The sequence below is a fragment of the Erythrolamprus reginae genome, chromosome 1 (assembly GCF_031021105.1).
Source record: "Erythrolamprus reginae isolate rEryReg1 chromosome 1, rEryReg1.hap1, whole genome shotgun sequence".
Lineage (NCBI taxonomy): Eukaryota > Metazoa > Chordata > Lepidosauria > Squamata > Dipsadidae > Erythrolamprus > Erythrolamprus reginae.
The window spans coordinates 206,943,512-206,968,712 of NC_091950.1; the positions used below are offsets into that span (position 1 = coordinate 206,943,512).

Here is a 25,201-nt window from a genome sequence, read left to right on the forward strand (position 1 = left end):
GACGCCGCACAGGAATCGGGCATCAAGATGAAGAACCTTCGGCCCACCGAGTATGCACGCCGGCTCACTGAATATCCACGCCGGCTCGCTGAATATGCACCCCGGCTCAAAGAATGTGCACGCTGGCGGCCGCCATCTTCCGAGCCCCAGCTGATCGGGGCTCCCAGCTCTCAGCTCTCCCACGGCCAAACCAAGGAGAGGACGCCGCACAGGAACCGGACACCGAGACAAGGAACTTTCAGCTTCCCGGACATGCACACTGGCCTTCAAACTAGTTCAAAACCACCTATATTTTTGATGTTATCGCCGTAGTCCAGCGGAGCAGCGGTATCCCTTCCTTCTCGCTGCTCCGCCGGAACCGGAAAGCATCCAGTCCCGGCCACCAGAAATGGCCCCTTGCTAACCCCTTCATTCTGACAATGCCCGGATGTCCCACATGCAACATTTTTAAAACCTTAGTCTTCAGACTGTCAGGGATTATGACCCTGTCACCCCATAAAAGACATCCTTTAAACATAAGTCAACTCAAATCTCTTACACTTAAATTCAGACAGGTATTTTTCATCAGGTTCATTAGTCCACCCTCTTAGGACACAATTTATTACTTTCCTTAGCCTCAGGTCTTGTTTAGTATGTTCGGCCACTTCCTTGGCAGTGGTCAGGGGGTTATCTTCTAACTCTATAAGTAATACATCAGCGGAAGGGGCAGGGTCCTCCACTATTTCGGGAATGGGGCACCTGCTAAGGCCATCTGCATGGTTTATGGTTGTTCCTCCTCTATGCATTAATCCATATTGGTAACCTGACAAGAATATATTCCATCTAATTAATCTTGGTGACATAAAGGGGGGAGTCAGTTTGTCTGGGGCCAGAAGGCCCAACAAGGGTTTGTGATCTGTAACAAGTTCGAACCTCCTCCCAAAAAGGTAGTTGTGGAACTTTTTTACTCCCGCTACTAATGCTAAAGCCTCTCTGTCCAGTTGACTGTAGTTACGTTCAGTGCTGGACAAAGTCCTTGAAAAAAATGCTATAGGGGCCTCTGTGTTGTTAGGCAGCACATGAGCCAAGACACTACCCACGCCATAGGGGGAAGCATCGCACGTCAGACGTAGGGGAAGCAACGTACTATACTGTACTACTACACTTGTGGATGTTAACAGATTCTTTATTCATGAGAACGCTTCACTTTCAATTCTCCCCCACGTCCAAGGAACTCCTTTCTGAAGCAGCCAGTGTAGAGGTTTCGCTGCTGTGGCCTTCTGTCTCAAAAAAATAGAGTAAAAATTTAGAAGGCCTAAAAATGCCTGTAATTCAGCCTTACTTTTGGGCTCGGGGGCTTCCTTGATAGCCTTCACCTTTTCTTTAGTGGGGTGGATACCTTCGCCATCTATTCGATATCCCAGAAACTCGACACTACTGGTTCCCCATATGCATTTCTCTGGCTTGATCCTAAGTCCCTTGTCCTGTAATCTTGTTAAAACCTCCCTTATTCTTAGGTTTAACTGTGTCTGATCCTCCCCAGAAATTAAAATGTCATCAAAGTATGGTATGGTTCCCCCAATTCCTGTCAATAACCTCTCCATTAGACTTTGAAAAATTCCCGGGGCTACACTTACTCCAAATTGTAACTGGGTGCACCTAAAAGCCCCTCTATGGGTAACGATGGTTTGTGCCAGGGATGTAGGCCCATCGACAGGCAATTGCTGGTAAGCCTGCGCCAGGTCGATCTTTGCAAACACCTTCCCGTCCCCCAAGGAGTGTAATAGCTGTTGTACTACAGGTATGGGGTATGGGTGATGTTGTAAGGCTCTATTTAGGGTGGATTTATAGTCGGCGCAGACTTGTAAGGAGCCATCTGGTTTGAGAGGAGTTACTATGGGTGTTTCCCAAGGAGCTTGTTCTACTGGAACTAGAATGCCCTGATGTATAAGTTTATCTAATTGAATATCCAATTTAGGAAGTAGTGGCAGGGGAACCCTCCTCGGTTTGAGGCAAACAGGGGGCACTTTTGGATCAAGAGAGAATGAGATTGGTGGGCCTTTATAGGACCCCAAAGTTGAGCTAAACACCTCCGGAAATTCCTTTAAAAAGTTTGGGACAAGGTTATTTGTTATTTTGCAAACACCCGAGATTTCTATTCCTAGGGGAGCCATCCACTCTAATCCCAAAAGGGAGTGCCTAGAACCAGATACCACGACTAATGGAAGATTAGTGGTTATATGTTTAAACACAATTGGCACGATTAGCTTTCCCAATACTGGAATTGACCCCCCTTGAAAATCCTTAATAATTAAATTAGTAGATATTAAATCATTTTTGACAACATTAGGCATATATAGTTTGACTTTTTCCCAAGGCATTATACTATACCGAGACCCCGTGTCCAGCTCCATCTGGCATGGGTGAGAGTTTAGGAGTAAAGAAATAGTAATTTTGGTTTTGTTTGCCGTTACCGTGTGATTGATTGAAAAGTCCCAGTTACCTTTTGAGTAGTCACGGTTAAAGTTTGAGTGATTCTTTCGGCCGAAAGATCGAAATCCCCTGTTATCGCAGTGTGGAGGCTGCTGGTTTTGGAATCTTGGTGCCCATTGTGTGAAGAAAGTTTCCTCCGGCACGGGGGCTCTGCAGGCTTTGGCGATGTGGCCCCGGCGGCCGCAGCGGTGGCAAATCGCATCCTGAAATGGGCAGCGTTGGCGGGGATGGTTTCCACGGCAGCCTGGGCATGGAAATGCTGAGCGAGGTTGCCTTAAAAAGGAGCTGGAGACGCGTTCCAGCTGAGAGTCACTTCCTAAAGAGTAGGAAGCAGTCGTCTTCGGAAGGTGTGGATGGAGCTAAGTTGCTAGGAGACTCAGCGAGGCGAGTAGGTGAAGTGACTTGAGCAACGACTTCGTTTTTGTCGTTTTGTTTAAGCTCTCGTGCAGCGGCTTCGGCGATCTCAGCAGTCTGGGCCAATTTGATGACAGTTTGTAGTGTAGGCTCCTCTTCGGTGAGGAGCTTGTTGCGGACGGTGGAATTTTTAATCCCGAAGATGAGTGCATCTATGAGGCGGGCTTCCGGGTTGTCAAAACGGCATTTGGACAGCACCGTTCGTAGGCGCGTAGCGTATTGATTGATGCTCTCCGACTCTAGTTGCCCCATTCGCGAGAACTGGTGCCTGAAAACGATCGCCGGCTTCGTGGGTTTAAAATGGGCAGACAGCTTTGCCTTCAACGAGTCCCAGGCGATGGAGTTGGCCGGTACCGGGTCTGTCAACGTTTGGGCGAGATCGAACATCTCCGAGCCGCAGTAGTTTAAGAAGATCGCTCTTTTCCGATCGTTGTCGGCTTCTCTCATGCCGGCAGCCTCGAGGAATATTTTGAATTTCGCGAGGTAGGCGTCCCATGTAGATTTCTCCGGGTCGAAGAACTCCGGAGCTCTCCCGACAGGCAGGGAATCCATAGCGGCAAATGAAGGCTCTTTCTTCCGTCGTCGCCAGGTGAAGTGACTCGAGACAGCAAGTAAACGAGACGGTTCTTTATTTTCAGCTCTTTAGGAAGTGACTCTCAGCTGGAACGCGTCTCAGCTGGGCAAGGAGAAAACCGCTCCTTTTATACATTTTTGGTTCCCGCTTAAAACGAGCTGTCAGCGCCTCAACCAATCAGGCGCAACCTTATTTACATATTTTCCCTGGTTACAGCTATTTACAGAGTATTCAACAATTATGGTTTGCTACTTCAAGATAGAAAACATATCTGTGGTCCACAGGATCAAAATCAGCTTAGCAATTCAACCTCACACAAAAGAATGAGAGGTGCTTAATAGAACGTTTTTCTGCATTGTGCTTCCATATAAAAAAGCCAATGCAGTATTTAAGTTATATACCAAATTTTTTGAAGTATAAGACGCATCAGAGTGTAAGACAGACCTGCATTTTGGAAGAGGAAAACAAGAAAAATAGCATTCTGAGCCAAATGGTGTAGTAATATATTATTTAATAAAATACCAGTATAGCAGAATACTTTTTTACAACCATATAAAGTCAACAGAGGTATTAAGAACCATCATCACTGTCATTAACAAATGAGGAGAGACTTTTAAGGTTCAAGCACTCTAATTTTCTGGAAACCCCAAGAACTCCTCATCATAGCTGGTGTTAGAATTTAGGCAGCTCAGTTGTTCACAATCACTTTCTTCGCTATCTTCATAAAGGATATCATCTTCAGTTCCATCTAAGGCATTGCTAATGCCCCCCTTTTTTTTAAAGGACCGTGTAACAATTTCGTCCTTCACTGAGTTCCATGTTGTTTTCACCCATTCACAAACTTCAGTGATAGTGGGCTTCCTCATTAGACCAGAGGGTGTCAGATCATGATTACCAGCAGCCATCCATTTTTTGTTCCACTCTTCTCACATGTACACTTTGAATGGCTTGTTGATGGAAATATCAAGAGATTGGAACTAGCTTTGAAGATCTCTGGGTTAGGGATTAGGGCTACAAGGGTCTTCAAACTTGGCAACTTTAAGACTTGAGGACTTCTCTCCCAATCCTGAGCTAGCATGACTGGAGGGGATAGTCTTGGAGTTGAAGTCCACAAGTCTTAAAATTGCCAAGTTTGAAGACCCCTGAGTTAGGGATTAGGGCCGCAAGGGTCTTCAAACTTGGCAACTTTAAGACTTGTGCCAGATATACCAGTAATCTAAATGAGTGTGCCCATGGTCATACTGCTGCTGACTCTAGCTGCAGCCCAGGGAGTCATTCTGTCTTTCCTCCTTCCTTCCTACCTGTTAGTCAGCTCACTAGGGCAGCAATGGGGGCGGCAGCTCCTCAGGTGGTCCGGGAGCAGGCTTTGTGCAGGAAGGACAGCTGCGTTTTTCATGCAGCAGTAGTAGGGAGGGCTCACTTCGGGCAGCAACGTGGCAGCGGCTGCTCTTCCCCAGGCAGGTGAGGGGCGGTGAGATAGCTTAGACGTCCTTAGGGGTCCTCAGTCCTCAGCTAATAATTCTGCAGACCCCTTTCACCTTTCTGATTGGCGGATGGATCAATTTCCTGAAATACCGCCAATTAGATATCTGTTACCACTCATTATGGCTATTACCGCCATCACGCCAACTCCCTCCCCCTCCCCCTCCCCCAGATATGTCTGGTGCAGCATTCAGAGTATAAGACATACCCTCTTTTGGGAAGTAAAAGGGTGCGTCTTACACTCTGAGAAATATGGTAGATATAACTAAAATACTGCAATATTTTGCTTTCTTTTCTTCATAAGAAATGAAATAAGCAAAGAAATCTAATCATATATGCACAAATTTACACAGAAGTGAAATAATTTAACTTCAAAGAATTAGACAAATGTTTTGAACAAAAATGGCCAATTATTTTCTGTGTAGTATATGTCAATAAACATTTACGATTATATATATTAATATAGTTCTCAACTTACTTCATTTAGTGACTGTTTGAAGCATGTAACTGTATTGAAAAAAAGTTACTTATGAACATTTTTCACTCTTATGATCACTGCAGCCTCTTCATTGTCATGTGATCAAAATTCAGATGCTTGGCAAACTGAGTAATATTTATGTTGTAGTATCACAGGGTCATATGATCATCTTTTCCACCCTTCTGATAAACAAAGTCAGTGGTAAGCCAGATTCACGTAACAACCATATTACAAATTTACCGTATGTTTGGAGTATAAGACGCATCTTTTTCCTCCTTAAAAGAGGCTTAAAATTTGGGTATGTCTTATACTCTGAATGTAGCTTTTTTCCAAGCTTTTTTCCAGCCCAAACAAGCTGCTAATGATCTTCCCAGCTCTTACCTTGCAGGTTCTTTCATTGTTACTCTCTACAAATAATGTTTTCCAGGCCCTAAGTTTTTTCCAGGTTTTTTTTCATTGCTCTATTTGCTCCAAATATTTCTTTCCAGCCCCAACCAGATGCTAACAATGTTCCTAGCTCTTACCGGCTTGCAAGCTCTTTCATTGTTACTCTCTCCTAATAAGTTTTTTTAAGCCCTAGACGGGATAAAATAATGTGCTGAAGCTGACCAGACTAAGGACATTAGCCAGATGAATATCTGGTAGGCAGATTCCCCCCCCCCATTTTCCTCCCCAAAAACTAAGGTGCGTCTTACACTCTGGTGCATCTTATACTCCAAAAAATACGGTAATTGCAATGATTCACTTAAAAACTGGGGCAAAAAGGTCATAAAATAGGGCACAACTGATGCACTCTTATCAGAATACAGAAAATACACAAACCTTTTAAACAAGAATTGCTCAAGCTAAATAATGAATATGTATTTTTAAGCACAATCATTCACACTGTTAAATACCATGCACAACATAAATTGAATTATGCCGTTTATTCATTTTTTCTAAACACTTTCAATTCTAAATTTTATTCTCTTTAAATAAAAGACTGATTCAATGTCTTAGCAATCTACTGTTTCCCAGACATACGGTATTAGACTGTAAAATATGAGCCACAAATTAGCTGCATAACATTTATCAAAACTGGAGAAACCAAATATTTTATCTTTCACCTAGAATGAAGTTCATGGGTTTTTCTAGATTAGCTGAGCTTCCACTTGCCTGAGCTGTGCACATCAATCTTTCAGTGGGCAAAATTGTTATCTCTTAGACCTTATCTATTTGCAAAGCATAAAATGAACTTCTAAGAATTGTCAATTCAGAATCCAAAAATTATAATTTAATATCTACATGAAACCGCTGGGCGAGATCATCCAAGGACATGGGGTGAGGTATCATCAATATGCGGATGATACCCAGCTTTACATCTCCACCCCATGCCCAGTCAACGAAGCGGTGGAAGTGATGTGCCGGTGCCTGGACGCTGTTGGGGCCTGGATGGGTGTCAACAGACTCAAGCTCAACCCGGATAAGACGGAGTGGCTGTGGGTTTTGCCTCCCAAGGACAATCCCATCTGTCCGTCCATTACCCTGGGGGGGGAGTTATTGACCCCCTCAGAGAGGGTCCGCAACTTGGGCGTCCTCCTCGATCCACAGCTCACATTAGAACAACATCTCTCAGCTGTGGCGAGGGGGGCGTTTGCCCAGGTTCGCCTGGTGCACCAGTTGCGGCCCTATTTGGACCGGGACTCACTACTCACAGTCACTCATGCCCTCATCACCTCGAGGTTCGACTACTGTAATGCTCTCTACATGGGGCTACCTTTGAAAAGTGTTCGGAAACTTCAGATCGTGCAAAATGCAGCTGCGAGAGCAGTCATGGGCTTACCTAGGTATGCCCATGTTTCACCATCACTCCGCAGTCTGCATTGGCTGCCGATCAGTTTCCGGTCACAATTCAAAGTGTTGGTTATGACCTTTAAAGCCCTTCATGGCATTGGACCAGAATATCTCCGAGACCGCCTCCTGCCGCACGAATCCCAGCGACCGATTAGGTCCCACAGAGTGGGCCTACTCCGGGTCCCGTCAACTAAACAATGTCGGTTGGCGGGCCCCAGGGGAAGAGCCTTCTCTGTGGCGGCACCGGCCCTCTGGAACCAACTCCCCCCGGAAATTAGAACTGCCCCTACTCTTCCTGCCTTCCGTAAACTTCTTAAAACCCACCTCTGCCGTCAGGCATGGGGGAACTGAAACATCTCCCCCGGGCACGTTTAACTTATGCATGGTGTGTCTGTGTGTGTGTCTGTTAGTATCTGGGTTTTTTTAAATATTTAAATATCTTAAATCTGTCTGATTACTATGATTTGTTTTACATGCTGTGAGCCGCCCCGAGTCTTCGGAGAGGGGCGGCATACAAATCCAAGTAATAAATAAATAAATAAATAAATAAATAATCTATTGTTCTCTTATTGAGAACAAGTAAGATTCCTAGACCTTTCCAGACATTCTATTCATGAAGGCTACACAGTCAGTTGCCAAGCTAGTTGTGAGAAAAATGGTCATAAATCAGTTTTTCAATGCCATTTTAACTTCAAATGGTCACTAAATGAACTGCTGTAATAACATTAATTTAACAAGAAGTTAAATATAGAATGCTGCAAAGTTAATCACTTGACACTAGGCACAAACATTCTTAGAAAATAAAAAAGAATGGGCAGCTTCAGCCTTGTTTGAATGTGTGCTCACCTCCACAGAAAAAAAGAAATAAATTACAAAGGAATGTTGAGGAGATATATGACATGCTGGGAAGTTATATGGTCTGCTATGAAACAAGCTTACCAATTCTCTCTCAGCTAAAACAGACATTTTGTAATTAGCCATTATATCAATATCTCTTATAATACAAGGAATATAATATTTTCTTTATAATTAACACGGAAGTTGCATGATTTCCTGCAACTTAACATGTTCTTTAAATAAAGATTCCATACTATGAGAGTAAATTACTGCACAGAAATCATTTTAATTAGATATGCCCAGAAAACTAATACAATTATTCTCAGGATGCTACTGCCACCATATCAGTACTATAATGTCTTTTCTATGCCCATCACATCTAAGCATATTTAGATAATCACTGTATCAGACACTAATTCATAACGAGTTCATTACAAATAGCTGCATTTCAGCTTTGCGACAGTCTTGGAATGAGCAAAGAAAATAAATTGATTGCTAAGGAATGTTGTAAAATTTATAGTGGATACCATCCGCCCTGACTCTGTTAGCCTTTCATAAAGCTCTCAAGACCTGATTGTTTGCTCAGGCATTTAGGCCAGGCATTTAGGCGATCTCTCTTGGTGATGCGGCATTTTGCCTTGGAGGTTATTCTTTAACCATGGTGCAATGGATTTATACTGTTGTGGTTTTAATCATGGCATGCACTCAAAGTCACTGCTGTGAGATGGGTGGCTCTTTACATAGTTTAAATAAATAAATATTCATTCCTGTATCTGAATCAATTTCCACAACTACAATTCAGACAAGCTGCACCCAAGTGTACAGGTACTTCTCGGGTTACAACAGTTCATTTAGTAATATTTCATAAGTGACAATAGCACTGAAAAGCGTGACTTATGAACATTTCTCACACTTACAACCATTGCAGCATCCCCATGGCCACGTGATCAAAATCCGGATGTTTGTCAACTGGTATTTATGACAGTCGCAGTATCTTGCAGTCATGTGATCACTTTTTGCAACCTTCTGAGAAGCGAAGTCAATGGGGAAGCTGGATTCACTTAACAATCACGTTACTAATTTAACAATTGCAACAATTCACTTAACAACCGTCACAAAAAAGGTCATAAAATGAGGCAAAATTTCCTTAAGTGTCTTGCTTAACAACAGAAATTTTGGACTTAATTTGATTAAGAATTTGGCATTTTATATTGTATTGTATTGTATTGTATTTTAATTTGAGGTATGTAAATTGGAATCTCTATAAGGTGTGAAAAACAATAAAACATTTATACACCCACCCACCCCCCAAAAAAGAAATTTTGGACTTAATTGTGGTTGTAAGTTGAGGACTATCTGTACTACACAATATTATACCCCAAATATGATTGTATCCAAGGGATGATACTAGCTTACAATAATGTAGTAGTACTGTACTTTCACAACTTTATATGGTAATGCTTATGTGAAAAACCAGTATTATAGTTAAACAAGGGAGCTTGCCATATAAGCAGAAATTCAAAAGTTTTAAGCACCAACTATATCCCTAAATTTTATGCGTTCCTGGGAACTTTCAAAAAGAAAAAAAGTTTGTAAATATTTCTGTGCTGAAATTTAAATAAAGCTGTTTTTTCTACTACCTCAAAAGAAAATAGAGGTGAGATGGTCGGAACTTAATTCAAAAGTAGGCAGATACTTTTCTTCATTATTCTATCATTCAATCATTATTTTTCATAGGTAGGTAGGCAGGCAGGCAGGCAGGCAGGCAGGCAGGCAGGCAGGCAGGCAGGCAGGCAGGCAGGCAGGCAGTTTTTAAAAAGATTTAAAACTTTAATAAAAATAGAAATTTATATAGTTATAGCCCAATTGCAGCCTCTGTTGATGGCAGTGATATTTCTGAGCAGCAGGTCATTCTTTGTACATGTCAGTACCAGGGAACACTGTGAAAGATGGATAATTATTTGAATAATGGCACGTTCGAACACATACAGGAAATGTCTCTAAAATGTTACAGTGAAAAGAAATAAGCTTCTGAACATGGTAGCTTAACATAAACAGAGGTAAGCAGTTCTTTAACAAGGTAAGTTCATGTCCCATATGTCTGTCTGTCCCAAGAAATCCTCACTTTTATTATTGTTAAATATTCTGAGGTTGGACGGGTTATTTAGCCAATTGCCTAGTATCATAAGGCCAAAATGATTTAGGACCAAAATAAATTGCTTATCTGATTTAAAATCAACACTACAAAAACAATCTAAGCCTACTATTATTTTAGAATTTTCTTCAACATTATTATATTAATATCACAGGTTTTAAATCTACCTCCATTTATTACATTTTATTAGCTTTATCTATTAAAGCAAGTTTTGAATAGAAAGATATGACAAAATGCACATAAAGGGCTTGCTAACTCAAATGATTTTGTTCAAAAATAATTAAGTAACTTGATAGTATTAAAATAAACCCAGTAAGAACTTATCCTAAGTAATACCGTGTTTCCCCGATAGTAAGACCCCCCCGATTGTAAGACATATGGGGGTTTCAGGGGGGTCGGCTAATATAAGCCATACCCCGAAAGTAAGACATATGTCTTACTTTCGGGGAAATACGGTACTAAAAGCGAGGGAGGCGTCCGCTACTCCCGCCGCCGCCTTTGGTCTCCCCGCCGCGCCTGGGGCTGCCTGCCTGCCTGCTGCCGTAGCCGGGCTGGGCGCGGGGCATCCTCGGTGTTGGGCAGCAGCGGGAGGAGCCGCAGCCTCTGGAGCCGGCCACCCCCAGGACGCGCATCGCAGACCGGCCCCGCCGCGGCGCAGGAGGGATGGAGGCCAGCCGCGCAACGCCGCCTAACGCCGCCCGCCCGGAGGAGAAGAGGCCTCGCCCGGGCCGAAGCCGCCTTTGGTCTCCCCGCCGCACCTGGGGCTGCCTGCTGCCGTAGCCGGGCTGGGCGCGGGGCATCCTCGGCGTTGGGCAGCAGGCAGGCAGGCAGCCCGAGGCGCGGCGGGGAAAGCAAAGGCGGCTTCGGCCCGGGCGAGGCCTCTTCTCCTCCGGGCAGCCGCGCCTGCCACGCAACGCCGCCTAACGCCGCCCGCCCGGAGGAGAAGACGCCTCGCTCGGGCCGAAGCCGCCTTTGCTCTCCCCGCCGCGCCTGGGGCTGCCTGCCTGCCTGCTGCCCAACGCCGAGGATGCCCCGCGCCCAGCCCGGCTACGGCAGCAGGCAGGCAGGCAGCCCCAGGCGCGGCGGGGAGACCAAAGGCGGCTTCGGCCCGGGCGAGGCCTCTTCTCCTCCGGGCAGCCGCGCCTGCCGCGCAACGCCGCCTAACACCGCCTGCCCGGAGGAGAAGAGGCCTCGCCCGGGCCGAAGCCGCCTTTGCTCTCCCCGCCGCGCCTGGGGCTGCCTGCCTGCCTGCTGCCCAACGCCGAGGATGCCCCGCGCCCAGCCCGGCTACGGCAGCAGGCAGGCAGGAAGCCCCAGGCGCGGCGGGGAGACCAAAGGCGGCTTCGGCCCGGGCGAGGCCTCTTCTCCTCCGGGCAGCCGCGCCTGCCGCGCAACGCTGCCTAACACCGCCTGCCCGGAGGAGAAGAGGCCTCGCCTGGGCCGAAGCCGCCTTTGCTCTCCCCGCCGCGCCTGGGGCTGCCTGCCTGCCTGCTGCCGTAGCCGGGCTGGGCGCGGGGCATCCTCGGCGTTGGGCAGCAGCGGGAAGAGCCGCAGCCTCCGGAGCCGGCCAGCCGGGCGCCCCCAGGACGTGCATCGCGGACCGGCCCCGCCACGGCGCAGGAGGGATGGAGGCCGGGCCCGACGGGCAGCCGCGCCTGCCGCGCAACGCCGCCTAACGCCGCCCGCCCGGAGGAGAAGAGGCCTCGCCCGGGCCGAAGCCCGAAGACGAGCCGGCCCCGGTGCCCGGGACAATATAACACATACCCCCAAAGTAAGACACAGTGGGGCTTTTGGGGGTAAAAAGATAGTAAGACACTGCCTTACTATCGGGGAAACACGGTAAGATCAAAGTTCATTGGTCAGAATACAGAGAAGCTTCTGTTTTGCTTCAGCTCTTCCACAGTGAGTAACAGCACAAATCTATTAAGCCATCAGCTGCTGTACAAAAGGCAACATTGTTTATCAACACACTGCTCTTATCTGAGTTTATTTTCACTAGTTTATATCCAACTAGAATACAATAAATTTGAATAGAGACATTTTTATTCCATCTTAGTTTTTATGGTGTTGAAGGCACAAATTATATTTTACAGATCTAATGTTTCTAAGTGGTTAAATGCATTTAAAAATGTAAATACCGGTAAATAAAATTACTAGAAACAGCAACTCATGACCAGAATGAGAAAGAGAACTCATGAATTCTTAGATATTGAATGCATCAAGCACCCAATTTTTATGGCAAAAATCTTTAATCACTTTTTTTAATGTGTCTCTCATTAATTGCAATTACATTTAAAAACAATTGTCTCAACTAGCCATCCAGTGACCTTGTTTGGAGTCACTCTCCTGGGGTAGAAAGAGTCAGAGAAATATTATGATAATTCAAGTTATTATCTATTTGGACTTTCACAGCACAAGGCCAGGTTATCGGCACCACTATCTGTCTTCAGTTATTTCTGGTTATCTCATGGGACAGAGTGAGAATGCTTCACAGAAGCATTTGGCCAGAGCATAGGATGGCCCTATCTAGAAATGGAAGATCCTTGATACAGTTGCTGTCCTTGGTTACTCAGTTAGTTATTCTGTTTTAGGTTTTGTTCTATGCTTTTCCAATGGTGGGATTCAAACATTTTTACTACCAGTTCTGAGTGCATGGCTTGGTGGTCATGGTAGGGGAAGGATATTATAAAATCTCCATTCCCATTTCACTCCAAGGGAAGATTACTGCAAAATCCCCATTTCCTCCCAAACAGCTGGTGTCTTGGGAGGCAGAGAATAGATGGGGCAGAGGTCAGAGGTGATTTACCAGTTCTCTGAACTACTCAAAATTTCCGCTACCAGTTCCCTAGAGCTGGTCAGAACCTGCTGAATACCACCTCTGCTTCTAATCAAAAATAAGATGTCTACAGTTTTGTGAGTTGAGCAGAGATATAAATCAAATCAATCAAACCATTCTGAAATTACAAATTGGCTCATAATTCAGTTCATCTATCTTTTCACCCCAAGCCACTTTTTAAAGCCCAAGCCTCCAATGTGAAAAACAAATCAATCTCATGTAAATAAATACTCTCTCTTTACATTGTAGCCAATTACCCGCTTCCTGCCATTGAATGGCAATAGATTGCAGTATAATATTGTCAAGCAAGACAACCCTACAAGGATACCAAAGTGACATCAAAATAAAAATATTTGTTTTAAACTAAAGCAATCCTGCTGCTACTTTGCTAGTAACTCCTCTTCAGTACTTTATATATCCAATGACTAGGAAACACATTTATAATATTATTTTAATTTTGTCACTCAGAATCACTTGTTGAAATGGTGGCCATATAAATTAGGTAAATAAATAAAAGAAAAGAAACTTTGTCCTTTTAATAAGACAAAAATATTAAATTATTTGAAAATGATTTTTTTTTCATTTGAAAAGTAACATTTTTTCTACTGCAGTATTTATCTATTATTTAATAAAATATTTATTATACTTATTTATTTCATTTTGATGCTGCCTAATTCCAGCCAACTTTGGGTGGCTTACCAAATAAAGAACAGAAAAATCAGGAAGCGGGAATATAATGAAATTAATTCAAAAAAAGGATCATATGATAATGACAAGATAGCAGTCCAGATGACATCTCATAAAGGTGATCCTTATTCACCTTGCCATCAGGCCTAGGAGTACAGCCAATTTTTCAGGGACTTTGAGAATGCTGTCCCAGCAGGAGCTGTCTACATCTCAGAGGGGATTTCATTCCAGAAAGCAATTAACACTACAGAGAAAACTTATTTCCTGGATTCTGAAAGGTGATATTGATTAATGAGAGGATCTGGACCATCCTCCCTCCATTGGGTAGTACTAGCCAGGCAGAAATCACAGGAGATGAGCAGTACCTCAAATCACTTGACCCTATGTTATATAATCATATATAGTTGACAGCCAACATCTTGAATTGCACCTAGAAACACAATGGCAATCATTGGCTTGGTTCACAAAGTCGAGGTGTCATTTGAGAATGCTAACACAAACACCTCATTACCCACATCTCTTAAATTCTGGATTAGTAGAAGCTTCTGAATGGTTTTCAGTAGCAACCTCACATAGGATGCGTTGCTTCAGAAAAGCAGTAAGGTTAAAAGGGCATGAATAGAAGAATACAGAAGATGACTTTGATGAGATATGGAGGAACCATTAAGTAGGCAAAATGGGCTGAAGCATTTTTAAAGTCCAAAACAACAGGATAACATTTAGAAATTGTTGCACAAATGAGGTCAGCCCCACTAGATAGGCGAGACCAGGAAATCAACTCTAGATACAGTACAGAGAAAGGTAAAACTACTTTGTTTTTAAGATTGGCTATAAAAAGTGCTTCTGCTTGTGCCAAATCTCCTCCCTTCCCCCCTCCTATTCTAATGAATTAGGGCGATGTTTGCCAAATCTGATATTACCTTCTTGTTCTGAACTTTAAAAATGATTCAGCCTCTCTTGCCTAGGTAATGGTTCCTGCATATTTCCATGTACATCTTCCTGACTCCATGCAGCAACTAGGAAAGGAAGGACTAGGATTCAACTAGCAATAAAAGACATGTTAAATACTGATTATCACTGCATAAATTTACATTACTAATTTCTGGTTTTGTTGAAGTTGACATTAAAAAAAAAATCAAAATGATTATTTTCAAACAATGTTTGAAACCAAATCATAATCCAAACCAAAACCAAATCATAATCAACATCTAATTGTTTATCCTCCTCTTATTGTTTGCTCTTTTGGCAAAACAATAGGGAAAGGACAAGTAAGTCACTATTTCATTCTATGGGTTTAAAATAAATTATCCAATTGGGGAGACAAAATTCTAATTAGATGAGAAAGTAGGCCTATTCAAATGAAAAGCATACTGAATTACATTCAAACTCTTCCAAGATGTATATTACTTAGCTTAAAGCAAAAGTACCAACATTAGAATATCTGCAGCAATTTATTCTTTATTTATTTATTTATTATTTAGATTTGTATGCCGCCCCTCTCCGCAGACTCGGGGCGGCTCTAAATATTATCTGGATAAGTAAGTAAGTAAGTTATTGATTGATTGATTGATTGATTGATTGATTATTTAGATTTGTATGCCGCCCCTCTCCGCAGACTCGGGGCAGCTCACAACAAGATACAGCAATCATAACAAATCCAAATAATTTAAAATATTGAAGAAGATTTAAAAATTACCCCATTTACTAACAAACACACACACAAACCTACCATGTATAAATTGAACATGCCCGGGGGAGGTGTTTCAGTTCCCCCATGCCTGACGGCAGAGGTGGGTTTTAAGGACTTTACGGAAGGCAGGGAGAGTAGGGGCAGTTCTAATCTCCGGGGGGAGTTGGTTCCAGAGTCGGGGCCGCCACAGAGAAGGCTCTTCCCCTGGGGCCTGCCAACCGACATTGTTTAGTTGACGGGACCCGGAGAAGACCCACTCTGTGGGACCTAATCGGTCGCTGGGATTCGTGCGGCAGAAGGCGGTCTCGGAGATATTCTGGTCCAGTGCCATGAAGGGCTTTAAAGGTCATAACCAACACTTTGAATTGTGACCGGAAATTGATCGGCAGCCAATGCAGACTGCGGAGTGATGGTGAACTAGGTAAGCCCATGACTGCTCTCGCAGCTGCAATCTGCACGATCTGAAGTTTCCGAACACTTTTCAAAGGTAGCCCCATGTAGAGAGCATTACAGTAGTCGAACCTCGAGGTGATGAGGACATGAGTGACTGTGAGCAATGAGTCCCGTTCCAAATAGAGCCGCAACTGGTGCACCAGGCGAACCTGGGCAAACGCCCCCCTCGCCACAGCTGAAAGATGGTTCTCTAATGTGAGCTGTGGATCGAGGACGCCCAAGTTGCGGACCCTCTCCGAGGGGGTCAATGACTGCCCCCCCAGGGTAATGGACGGACAGATGGTATTGTCCTTGGGGGGGAAAACCCACAGCCACTCCGTCTTACCCGGGTTGAGTTTGAGTCTGTTGACACCCATCCAGGCCCCAACAGCCTCCAGACACCGGCACATCACTTCCACTGCTTCGTTGACTGGACATGGGGTGGAGATGTAAAGCTGGGTATCATCAGCGTACTGATGATACCTCAGTACGCTGATGATACTAGAGCATTTGGCTTAAAACTGATGATACTAGAGCATTTGGCTTAAAACTATACGAGCAGGGGGAAATGCTGACAAAAATCATATAGACTTTCTCCATGATGCTCCATCCCCAACCTTATTGTGTGATCTCTCAACTGTGTGTTCATTACTACATTAGTAACCAAATCTACAAATTAAGATAAAGGAAAGTGGAAAGATTATATGAAACATTTTACAAATGGAGTTTTCATGGCAGTATCCTCTGGTTAAGACAGCTAGTGGAATTGCCATTGCTAAGCAATGCAGTTATACAACACAATGACTTAGCAACAGCAAACCCAGCTATCCATTACCATTGTTAAGTGAGGAGCGCACAGCTTGTTTAATGAGGACCTACATGACTGTGATATGGCAAATGGAGGGAATCCAGAAGCACATCATTGAAAAGTGTCCCAAACAAGCACACTGGCATGCAAGCAAACGCAATGGAGTAATAGCAAGCAGGTTCTAAAGAGTACAGGCAGGTGGATGGGTACTATGAAGAGTACAATATTCCCATAAACTTGGGGATCCTCAAAAGTGGCAGGAGCAACTTGCAGGACTAATTTGCCACCCGTTGGAATCCCCACTAACTCTGTGTGAAGTCAGTAAAGAAGATTGCAAATTGTGATCACATGACTATGGGATGCTATAACTGTTGTAATTGCGAACTAGCTGCCCAAATGCTTGAATCATGATCATATAACCTCGGGGATGCTTCAGTGGATACAACTTCAAAGACCGGTCCAATAAGTGACCTTCATTCTATATAATCATACATGGAAGATTGTGTGACCTATGAATTCAAAAACAGCAGTAGACAAATACAGAAGGAACAGGGAAGAGAATCTGTAAATTACTGAACCACTATTCGGATTCCTCACACCACGTTTTATGTAAGATTTTATATATAACAATGGCAAACGAATTAGGAAAGTTTTTGAAAAAACAAAATGTAAGGAAATTGAACCAGCTACCTAATAGAAGATAGAAATTTTTTAAAAGGTTATAAGGAGGAGAGTTCATACTTAACATGTTAAATGTGGACTATATTCAAGTTATTTGTGTGTTAGTGCAGTATATCTGAATATTCTTCTAATTAACATTTATAATGAATAAGGCACTAGAGTAATCAAATTTGGGGCATTGGATTGGTTCAGAAAGAGAACAGGAATGAGACAATTTCTATTGTAGTATATGTTCGATTTACAGAGCAAATGTTATAAGAATGTTTATAACAGAAGAGATGATAGAAATAAAACAGGATGCTGAAAGAGTAATAATTTAAAACACTCAGGTAACAACATTTCATTAACTGAAAGTAAAGAAATATTATTATGCATTATGCAAGAAAGGTCAGAAACGAAACCTCTAAGAATGCTAAAAATTTGAAAAGACAATGCTAATGTCAATTTAGTGAAATAAACTAAGAAGTAATGGTAAGAAGTTAAGGTGATGATCAGTCTATTTTCTTGAGCTCAAGTATAGATAAAAGATAGGCAACGCACTAAAAAATTAAAGTGGAAATTCATCATTCCCAGGAAGGCAATAACAACTTAGTCATTTCTATGACGACAAGGATCAGAAACATTAAAATAACAGCCTTTCTAGTAGCAGTGCATAGCTCTGAAAAATAACATTAGGAAACAGTGAAAGAAGACTGATCCCTTCAAATTGTTGACTTAGTAAATATATACCATGGAATTTTTAAGGATTACATTACATGTGATAAAATAACTTTTGATGTACAATCTTGACAAATGGTTTATCAAATGGTAATTAAAACCATTCTCAATTAAAATATAAGTGATTCTAGCAGTCTAACAACTGAATTGGAATACATAGTTATATTTATGGTAATGCATACAATACAATTTATAGAATACATAATGTGTAAATTCATTTACCTGTGTTCGGTTCATTGCTATGTACTAAGAAGTTCAGTTTGGCAGCAATGCCGGTCTTTCATTTTAAAAATCTATTATTAAGAAGCAAATCTAGTAGAGTCACAAGTATATATCCCTACTCTAAACATTCTAAGACTCAATTTCCCCCCGAATGAAGTACAGGTAGTCCTCAACTTGCAACCTTTCATTTAGTGACCACTTCAAGTTACAACAGTACTGAAAAAAGTGATTTATGACCCTTTTTTTACACTTACATCTCACATAAAGCTATTTTCTCTAGCAGCTATCACACAGCATAATACCTCAGCTTCCTAAGATAGGAAAATGAGGTGTGAATTCACTTAGGTTTGTTATACTGTATACATAATGTTAGTCAATGACTATGAAAATAATTATAGATTTTTAAAAATTAAAATCAACTGTAACTGCTCTCCCTCTAGATAAAACCCACCCTGAATGTTCCAGATTCACACTGATTTTCATTTCAATACATAAACTTAAGGTTTTTCTTTTTTCAAACACTTAGAGAAATACCTGAAATTTAAATTTTTCTCGCTCACTGGATGCATTACATTTTTATATATAACATGTACTCAAAAAATAAGCTATCAGAAAGAAAGGTTACATCACTTTAAATGTATATATTATGATAAAATTGCTAAATTAGTATTCATACAAAAGCTACTTCTGGTTTCAAGTTCAGAATTGATGAAAAAAAATTACTTTTTCACTTTTTTCTAAATCAGAGATGCCACATAAACCACAAATGTTCCTGATTTACACAGTACATATTCCCAATTTTAAAAGATAATCAGTGTTATTCTTTAAATGCAAAATGTATTAATATGAAAATATGTCCCTCTAGTGCAGGAAATACATAGTATTGTACATGTTTATAGTTGCATTGATTTCCAGGAGTGGAGAAGTATCTTACAAGTAAGAATTCTAGTTTGAAGATTTAATTCAATTAATAAAATTTTAGTTTTTTTCTTTCTGGCTCCTCAAATGTAACATATATAAACATCTATATTTGGCAAATTTAAAACATCCATTTACATTATGTTATCCAAAGTAGAAATATTTGTGAACATAGATTATAAATGTAAGCCTAAATACGTCTAAATACATATATTTTTCTCAAATAAGATTGATACAGAACATATTGCATTGATGTGATTCAATGACAGAAAGCTAAATTTCAACAAAAGAACTAAAACCTTCCATGAAATAACATCTGGGTAAGAGAAAGTAAAGTCAGAGGAAAGCAGATGTTATTCATGTAAATATATATTAAAGCACATTCACTTTTTTAAAAAAATTAATAGATAGATTAGTCAAATCACAGGGCCATTTCATCAGGCTTTTCCTTCAACAAAGCAGTAAAAAAAGGATAGGAAGTGTCAGAATTCAATGAGCTCATCTGAAAGATCAGCATTTTTGACCTATTTCTACTCCAGTTGATTACCAAAATTCCAACATCAGTCTGCATTACATTTGAATATTCTAGGCATCTTAGAACATTAAGAATCTGAGAAAATTAAGAACTTTTGCCTAAACTTTTACTTCTGTTTAAATCCTCAATCCCTTTTTCCTTTTTTCATCATATGGTAAACAACACAGAAGTTTTTTAAATATATATTATGAAATTAAAAATTAATTTCTTTACATCACTTTTGTAAATATTTTCAAATATTGTAAAACTATATTGATTATTCAGTGTTCAAAATTGTGAATTTAAACATATTAAAACTACTCTGTAGAAAGTCAATAATTATTTTGAATGGTGGTTTTGGCTAAGTTTCAAAAGAAAATACTTGTATCTATGTAAGAATTGCTTGGAAATTTCCCAACTCGGAGTTTGATAATACTGTATATGTCTATAGATTGTGGCAGGTAAACAGTTAACACAGTTAACACACAAATGTAACAGATCAATGATATTATATTTGTTCATTTACTACAAAATAACAAAAACAAATCTTACCATTTTGCTAATGCTGTGAAAATTTGACAATATTTTTTTTTCCAAATTAAGTATTTTATTTATATCACTTCAATAAACATTTAAGTTTTATAAAGCCAGTTTTCACAGAAAAAGCCTATAGAATTAGCAGAGATAGGAATAGTGAACATCAAGTTTAAATGCCAATGACATGAAATATTCCACATAAGCAAATACTGTATTCCATATCATTTTAGTTCAATATATAGTATTTGAAAAAGATAATAGCCTTCTAATATTGTTGCAAAAATTTCCCAAGAAGTATCTCTTGTCCTATACAACAATTATATATGCTAAGAGGAAAATAAAAAGAGGTTGTCATTTCCAGTAATGAAAACCATGTACAGTATATTCATAATAATGTAATGCATCCTAGTAGCTGTAATAAAATCTTGAAATTAAAAAAAGTGAAGACACAATATTTTGGACACTCCTAGACCAGACTATGCCAAAATCAAAATTATACCTGAAGCACATATGAAGAGAATTTCCATTTCTTTTAAAATGCCCAAAATATGATTAGCAATTAACAAAGCACATGCCAACAAAAATTGGCCAAAATGTATCTGATATTTTATCTATAAGAACATAGATTCATTCTTGGTATTTCATTCAACACACTGACATATTCACTTAATATGCCTAGAGTATATATTGTTATATTTGTATATGTTAATGATCTTGAAAAACCACTGATCATGTCCAATGGTTATGAACAAAGATTTATGCACAACTAATCAATTTTAATCATGTTGTTTTTTTAGAAACTTTGGTTTGAAAATATGTATCTTGATAAATATTTTCAAATAAAAAATATTTTAAATGAACACAGACTGATCATCTAAAATACTGCAAGACAAGTACACACCTTTGAACACAACAATTTCCAAGGCATTTTTGAAAGCCCTGAGCCACACAACATTCCTTTAGCAAAAAAAAAAGAAAAAAAGGAGGAATGTGATCCCCAGAACCAAATCAAATTATTCAAATCCACCATTTATTCCTATGGACTTTATCAGAAATCCACAGGTTTAAATCCAAGTAATCCAATTTAATCTGTTTGCAGAACATGCTGTCATGTTACACCCACTGGCTACTTACCAGCCGCAATGCTGAGTTGTAAGGTGGCACTGGAGAACAAGAGCACCAGTAAAAGGTGCTGCAGCAAGTCAGTCATATTTGGAGGAATCCAGCTGTGTATAGTTTAAAAAATGCTGACAAGAGGAAACCTTGTCTTCCCAGTGTCTTAAATTTCTCAGTTTACAATCCAGTCTGAAAGGGGCAATTGATAAATAAGAGGAGCTGTTTGAGCTTTTACTCCATTAAGCAAATCTGCCTTCATGGTTCAGGGCTTGGCCTCATGAGGTGAGTTTTTCTCAAACCGACACGCATGTTCTTTTTTTCTTAAGATGATGGTCATCATTGTTCACGTTGAAATTAATTCCCATGTGGGTCACCACACCACTCAGGTTTCCAATGAAACATATCCAGAGGTGAAAAGGACACACGCGCACAAATAAATGATCGATTGTCGCCACCAAAGGGCAGAGAGATGCGGCCCGATTTAAAAGGCCGGGATTTAAGACACAGGAAAACAGGATCCAAATCTTTGCGCCTGTATCTTCCCGTCACTTAACAACAAGGCGTCTTCTTCTACAGGGAATCTGAAGGGCCCGTTGCCCCATTGCGTGTCACCAGCACTCGAGTTGAACACGCTCGGCGCCCCACTTCGCTTTCACACGCGCGCCCACACGGCAGGCAAGTACGCGGAAAAGGAAGGAACTCCAAACCCAGGAAAAGGGCTGGAAGTCCTGGCGTTCCTATGAAGCAGCAGCAGTAAATCAGGGCTTCGCAGTTCCAGGCTTCCCGGCGCAGAGGTCTTTCCCCTCAGGCAGCCCTTGGCAAAATGCACTTTCTTCTCGCCTGCCCCCCTTCGCCTCCTTTCTTGGCCCCAGTGGGAAAGAGGGGAGGAGCCACTTCTCTCCCCCCCACCCCCACCACTTTTCCCTTCCCTCGCAAGAGCCCGGTTTCGTCAACGGTCCGAAAGCCGAGAGGGGGAACCCGTGACAAGCGCTCGCGCGGCGGCCAAGCCCTTTCGCCCTCCTGCACCTTCACTCACTCGCTCGCTCGCGACCCTGCCCCGTTTCCTCCACCCCACACCGGGGAGTCTCAGCTGCCCGGCTCTTCCTATCGCCCTCCGGCTGGGAGGGAAGGCTTCACGCAGGCAGCGCGGGGAGGGGGGAGATTCTCGACGTCGCGACGCCTCCCCGCCTCCGACAGCTGGGCTTGGCTGGATGGCTGGCAGCGGCTCCCCTTTTCTCAGTCCAGACACAAAGGGGAGTCGCTGCTAAACTGCCAGTCTGAGCGCCTGGCCCGTGGGCGCCGCGAAGCCCCGCCCCGCCCCGCCCTAGCCTGCCGCCGCCGCTGCTCCGCCCGTCTGCTGAGCTCCAGCTCGCCCTTCTTTTTCCTCCCTTTCCTCCCTTCCTTCCTTCCCGGGACTTCTCCGAGCCTCGCGCGCCTGTCGGCGCAGCCTCTGGATGACTCGAGCATAGAGACGGCTCTCCCGCCCGAGCTAGAGCGACCCCTTCGGCCCGGCCGAATCTGGCGGCCGTCTCTGTGGAGTTGCGGGGGAGCCGAAAAAGAAGGGCCCGGCAGGAGGTTTTCGGCGCCCCTCCTTCACCGCCATGTTGCCAAGACAGGCTAGTTCGGCGGCCCCAGCCCAGCTGCGCGAGGCAGAGGGAGGGAGCGAAGGAGGCGAGGAACGTTGGCTTCTTTCTTATTTCTGGCGACTGACTGCTGCTGCTGCTGCTCGGCTTTATTGGCTGAATCGCTCGACCATCCTGTGGTCTTGGCAATGCTTTTACGGCTAGCGAAGCCAAATAAAATAAAACGCTGAAATTGGGCGTATTTTCCTTCGTCGGGAGTAAAGCCTTTAAACGATTTATCGTAACGAGCTGGGCTCTGAATTAAGCCCTTCCCAGCATGTTTTATTTAGGGGAAAAGGGAGAGAGAGACTTACAATCAGAATACTGTATTACTGTAGTTCAGAAAGGTGAGCAGAGTTGGGGAACTTAAAACCCCTGGAAGCTTGGCATTTGGCTTTTTGCAAGTGTTTCTCAATACCTTTCAAGATGTGAGATTTTAACCCCCAGCTTTCCCTAGTTAGTGTGCCTGGCTAAGGAATTCTGGGAGTTGAAACCTGGCACATCTTTAAAATTGCTGAGACTGAAACATATTAGTCTAAAGCAGGGGAAGGCAAAGTTGGCTCTCTTCTATGACATGTGGACTTCAACTCCCAGAATTCCTGAGCTTGCATGATTGGCTCAGGAATTCTGGGAGTTGAAAGCCACAAGTCATACAAGAGCCAACTTTGCCTACCCCGGTCTAAAGAAAAAATGGCAAGGGTCTAATGGCATATGGAAAAGGGAGGGGGGACAAAGGGCGGGAGAAATGCTGCCTAGGTATCATTCAGATAAGAGGGCTTATCTAGCCTGCAACTGAATGTTGGGCAGAGCAAGAGGCTTAGAAACGACCCTCCCTATAGTATTTTCTGTAAAAGAGATGGTTGGGAGGCTTGTACTTTCAGATTTGTAAAATTCTCTTAAGGTTGCTTTGCAATAAAGTATCATTGGCTTACCTGCTTGTGTTGCCTGTGTGGTCTACCTGGTCAGACTGACAGCTCCCATGGTTAAGAAAGATAAAACCCAAGAAAACAAAAGTGGTAGGGTGTTTTTATTAAACATATACTGTAATTGTAAAAGAATGATAAGCAGGTGGTTTCAGAATATCTGCCCTTATTTTTCATGGTTGACTGTCCAAATAGGGTCCCATATAACAACCTTCAGGTGCTCAGTTTCTTCTGCTGAAATGGCGTGGAAAGGAATCCAGCTTGAAAAATAATTGTATGAATTTCAAACTATTCCTCAGCTTTTGTAAACCATGTATGTACGTGCAGAACCTGTTTGCTGTGGCATTCCCTGTACTTGGTGGCCTTGCTTTATATTCAGTACAGTTTTCTTGTGATACAAAGCTTGCCACTTTTATGTCATTCCCACTTCTGTTTTGTGTGTTTTTTTAAAAAATATCTGTGGTCAGTCAGCTTATAAGTAATTAAAAATACCAACACTTTCTAAATACTGTATCAAAAGTGGTTTCTTTTCAAAAGCTAACTGGACTATGTTTTTGCCTTGGGGAGGAAATAATTTCACTTCTCATCGAAGACACTTCATCAGTTCTGAGTGGAGGGTGGGAGGAATTGAAAGTTAATTCTGACAGGATGGGGTGGGGGGAGAGGGAAATGGAACAATTAGTTTTCCTATTGCTTCTATCACATGGTCTAGGACAGTGTTTTTCAACCAGTGTGCCGGGGCACACTAGTGTGCCGCGAGACATGGTCAGGTGTGCCGCGAAGCTCAGAGAGAAAAAAAGCAAGAGAGGGAAAAAGAGAGAGAAAGCAAGAGAGAGAGAAAGCAAGAGAGAAAGAAAGCAAGAGAGAGAGAGAAAGAAAGCAAGAGAGAAAGAGCGCGAGAGCTAGAAAGAGAACAAGAGAGAGAGAGAAAACAAGAAAAAGAAAGAGAGAGAGAGAGAGAGAAAGAGAGGGAGGGAAGGAGAGAGAGAGAAAGACAGAGGGAGGGAGGGAGGGAGAAAGAGAGCAAAAGAGAGAGGAAGGAAGGAAGAGAAAGAAAGTGGGATGGAGAGAGTGAGAAAGAAAGAGGAAGGAAGGAAGGGAGAGAAAGAGGGAGGGAGAAAGAAATAGAGTGAAGGGGAGGAAGAGAGAGAGAGAGGATTTTTTTGTCCAAACTTTTTTTAGCCGCCGCCCCCTCCCTGCTCAATGTGCCCCAGGGTTTCGTAAATGTAAAAAATGTGCCGCGGCTCAAAAAA

At 42.3% G+C, this 25,201-nt stretch overlaps 1 protein-coding gene across 1 annotated transcript in view; it reads right to left on the reverse strand.

Annotated features, from left to right (window-relative positions):
• The window catches only part of BMPR2 (bone morphogenetic protein receptor type 2), a 102,451-nt gene extending 79,439 nt beyond the window's left edge, over positions 1–23,012 (reverse strand). Inside the window, exon 1 of the mRNA XM_070732000.1 lies at positions 21,422–23,012. Within this exon, the coding sequence (XP_070588101.1) occupies positions 21,422–21,497 (76 nt within the window). The 5' untranslated portion in view covers positions 21,498–23,012. The remainder of the gene's footprint in view (positions 1–21,421) is intronic.
• Positions 23,013–25,201: the final 2,189 nt, after the last annotated feature.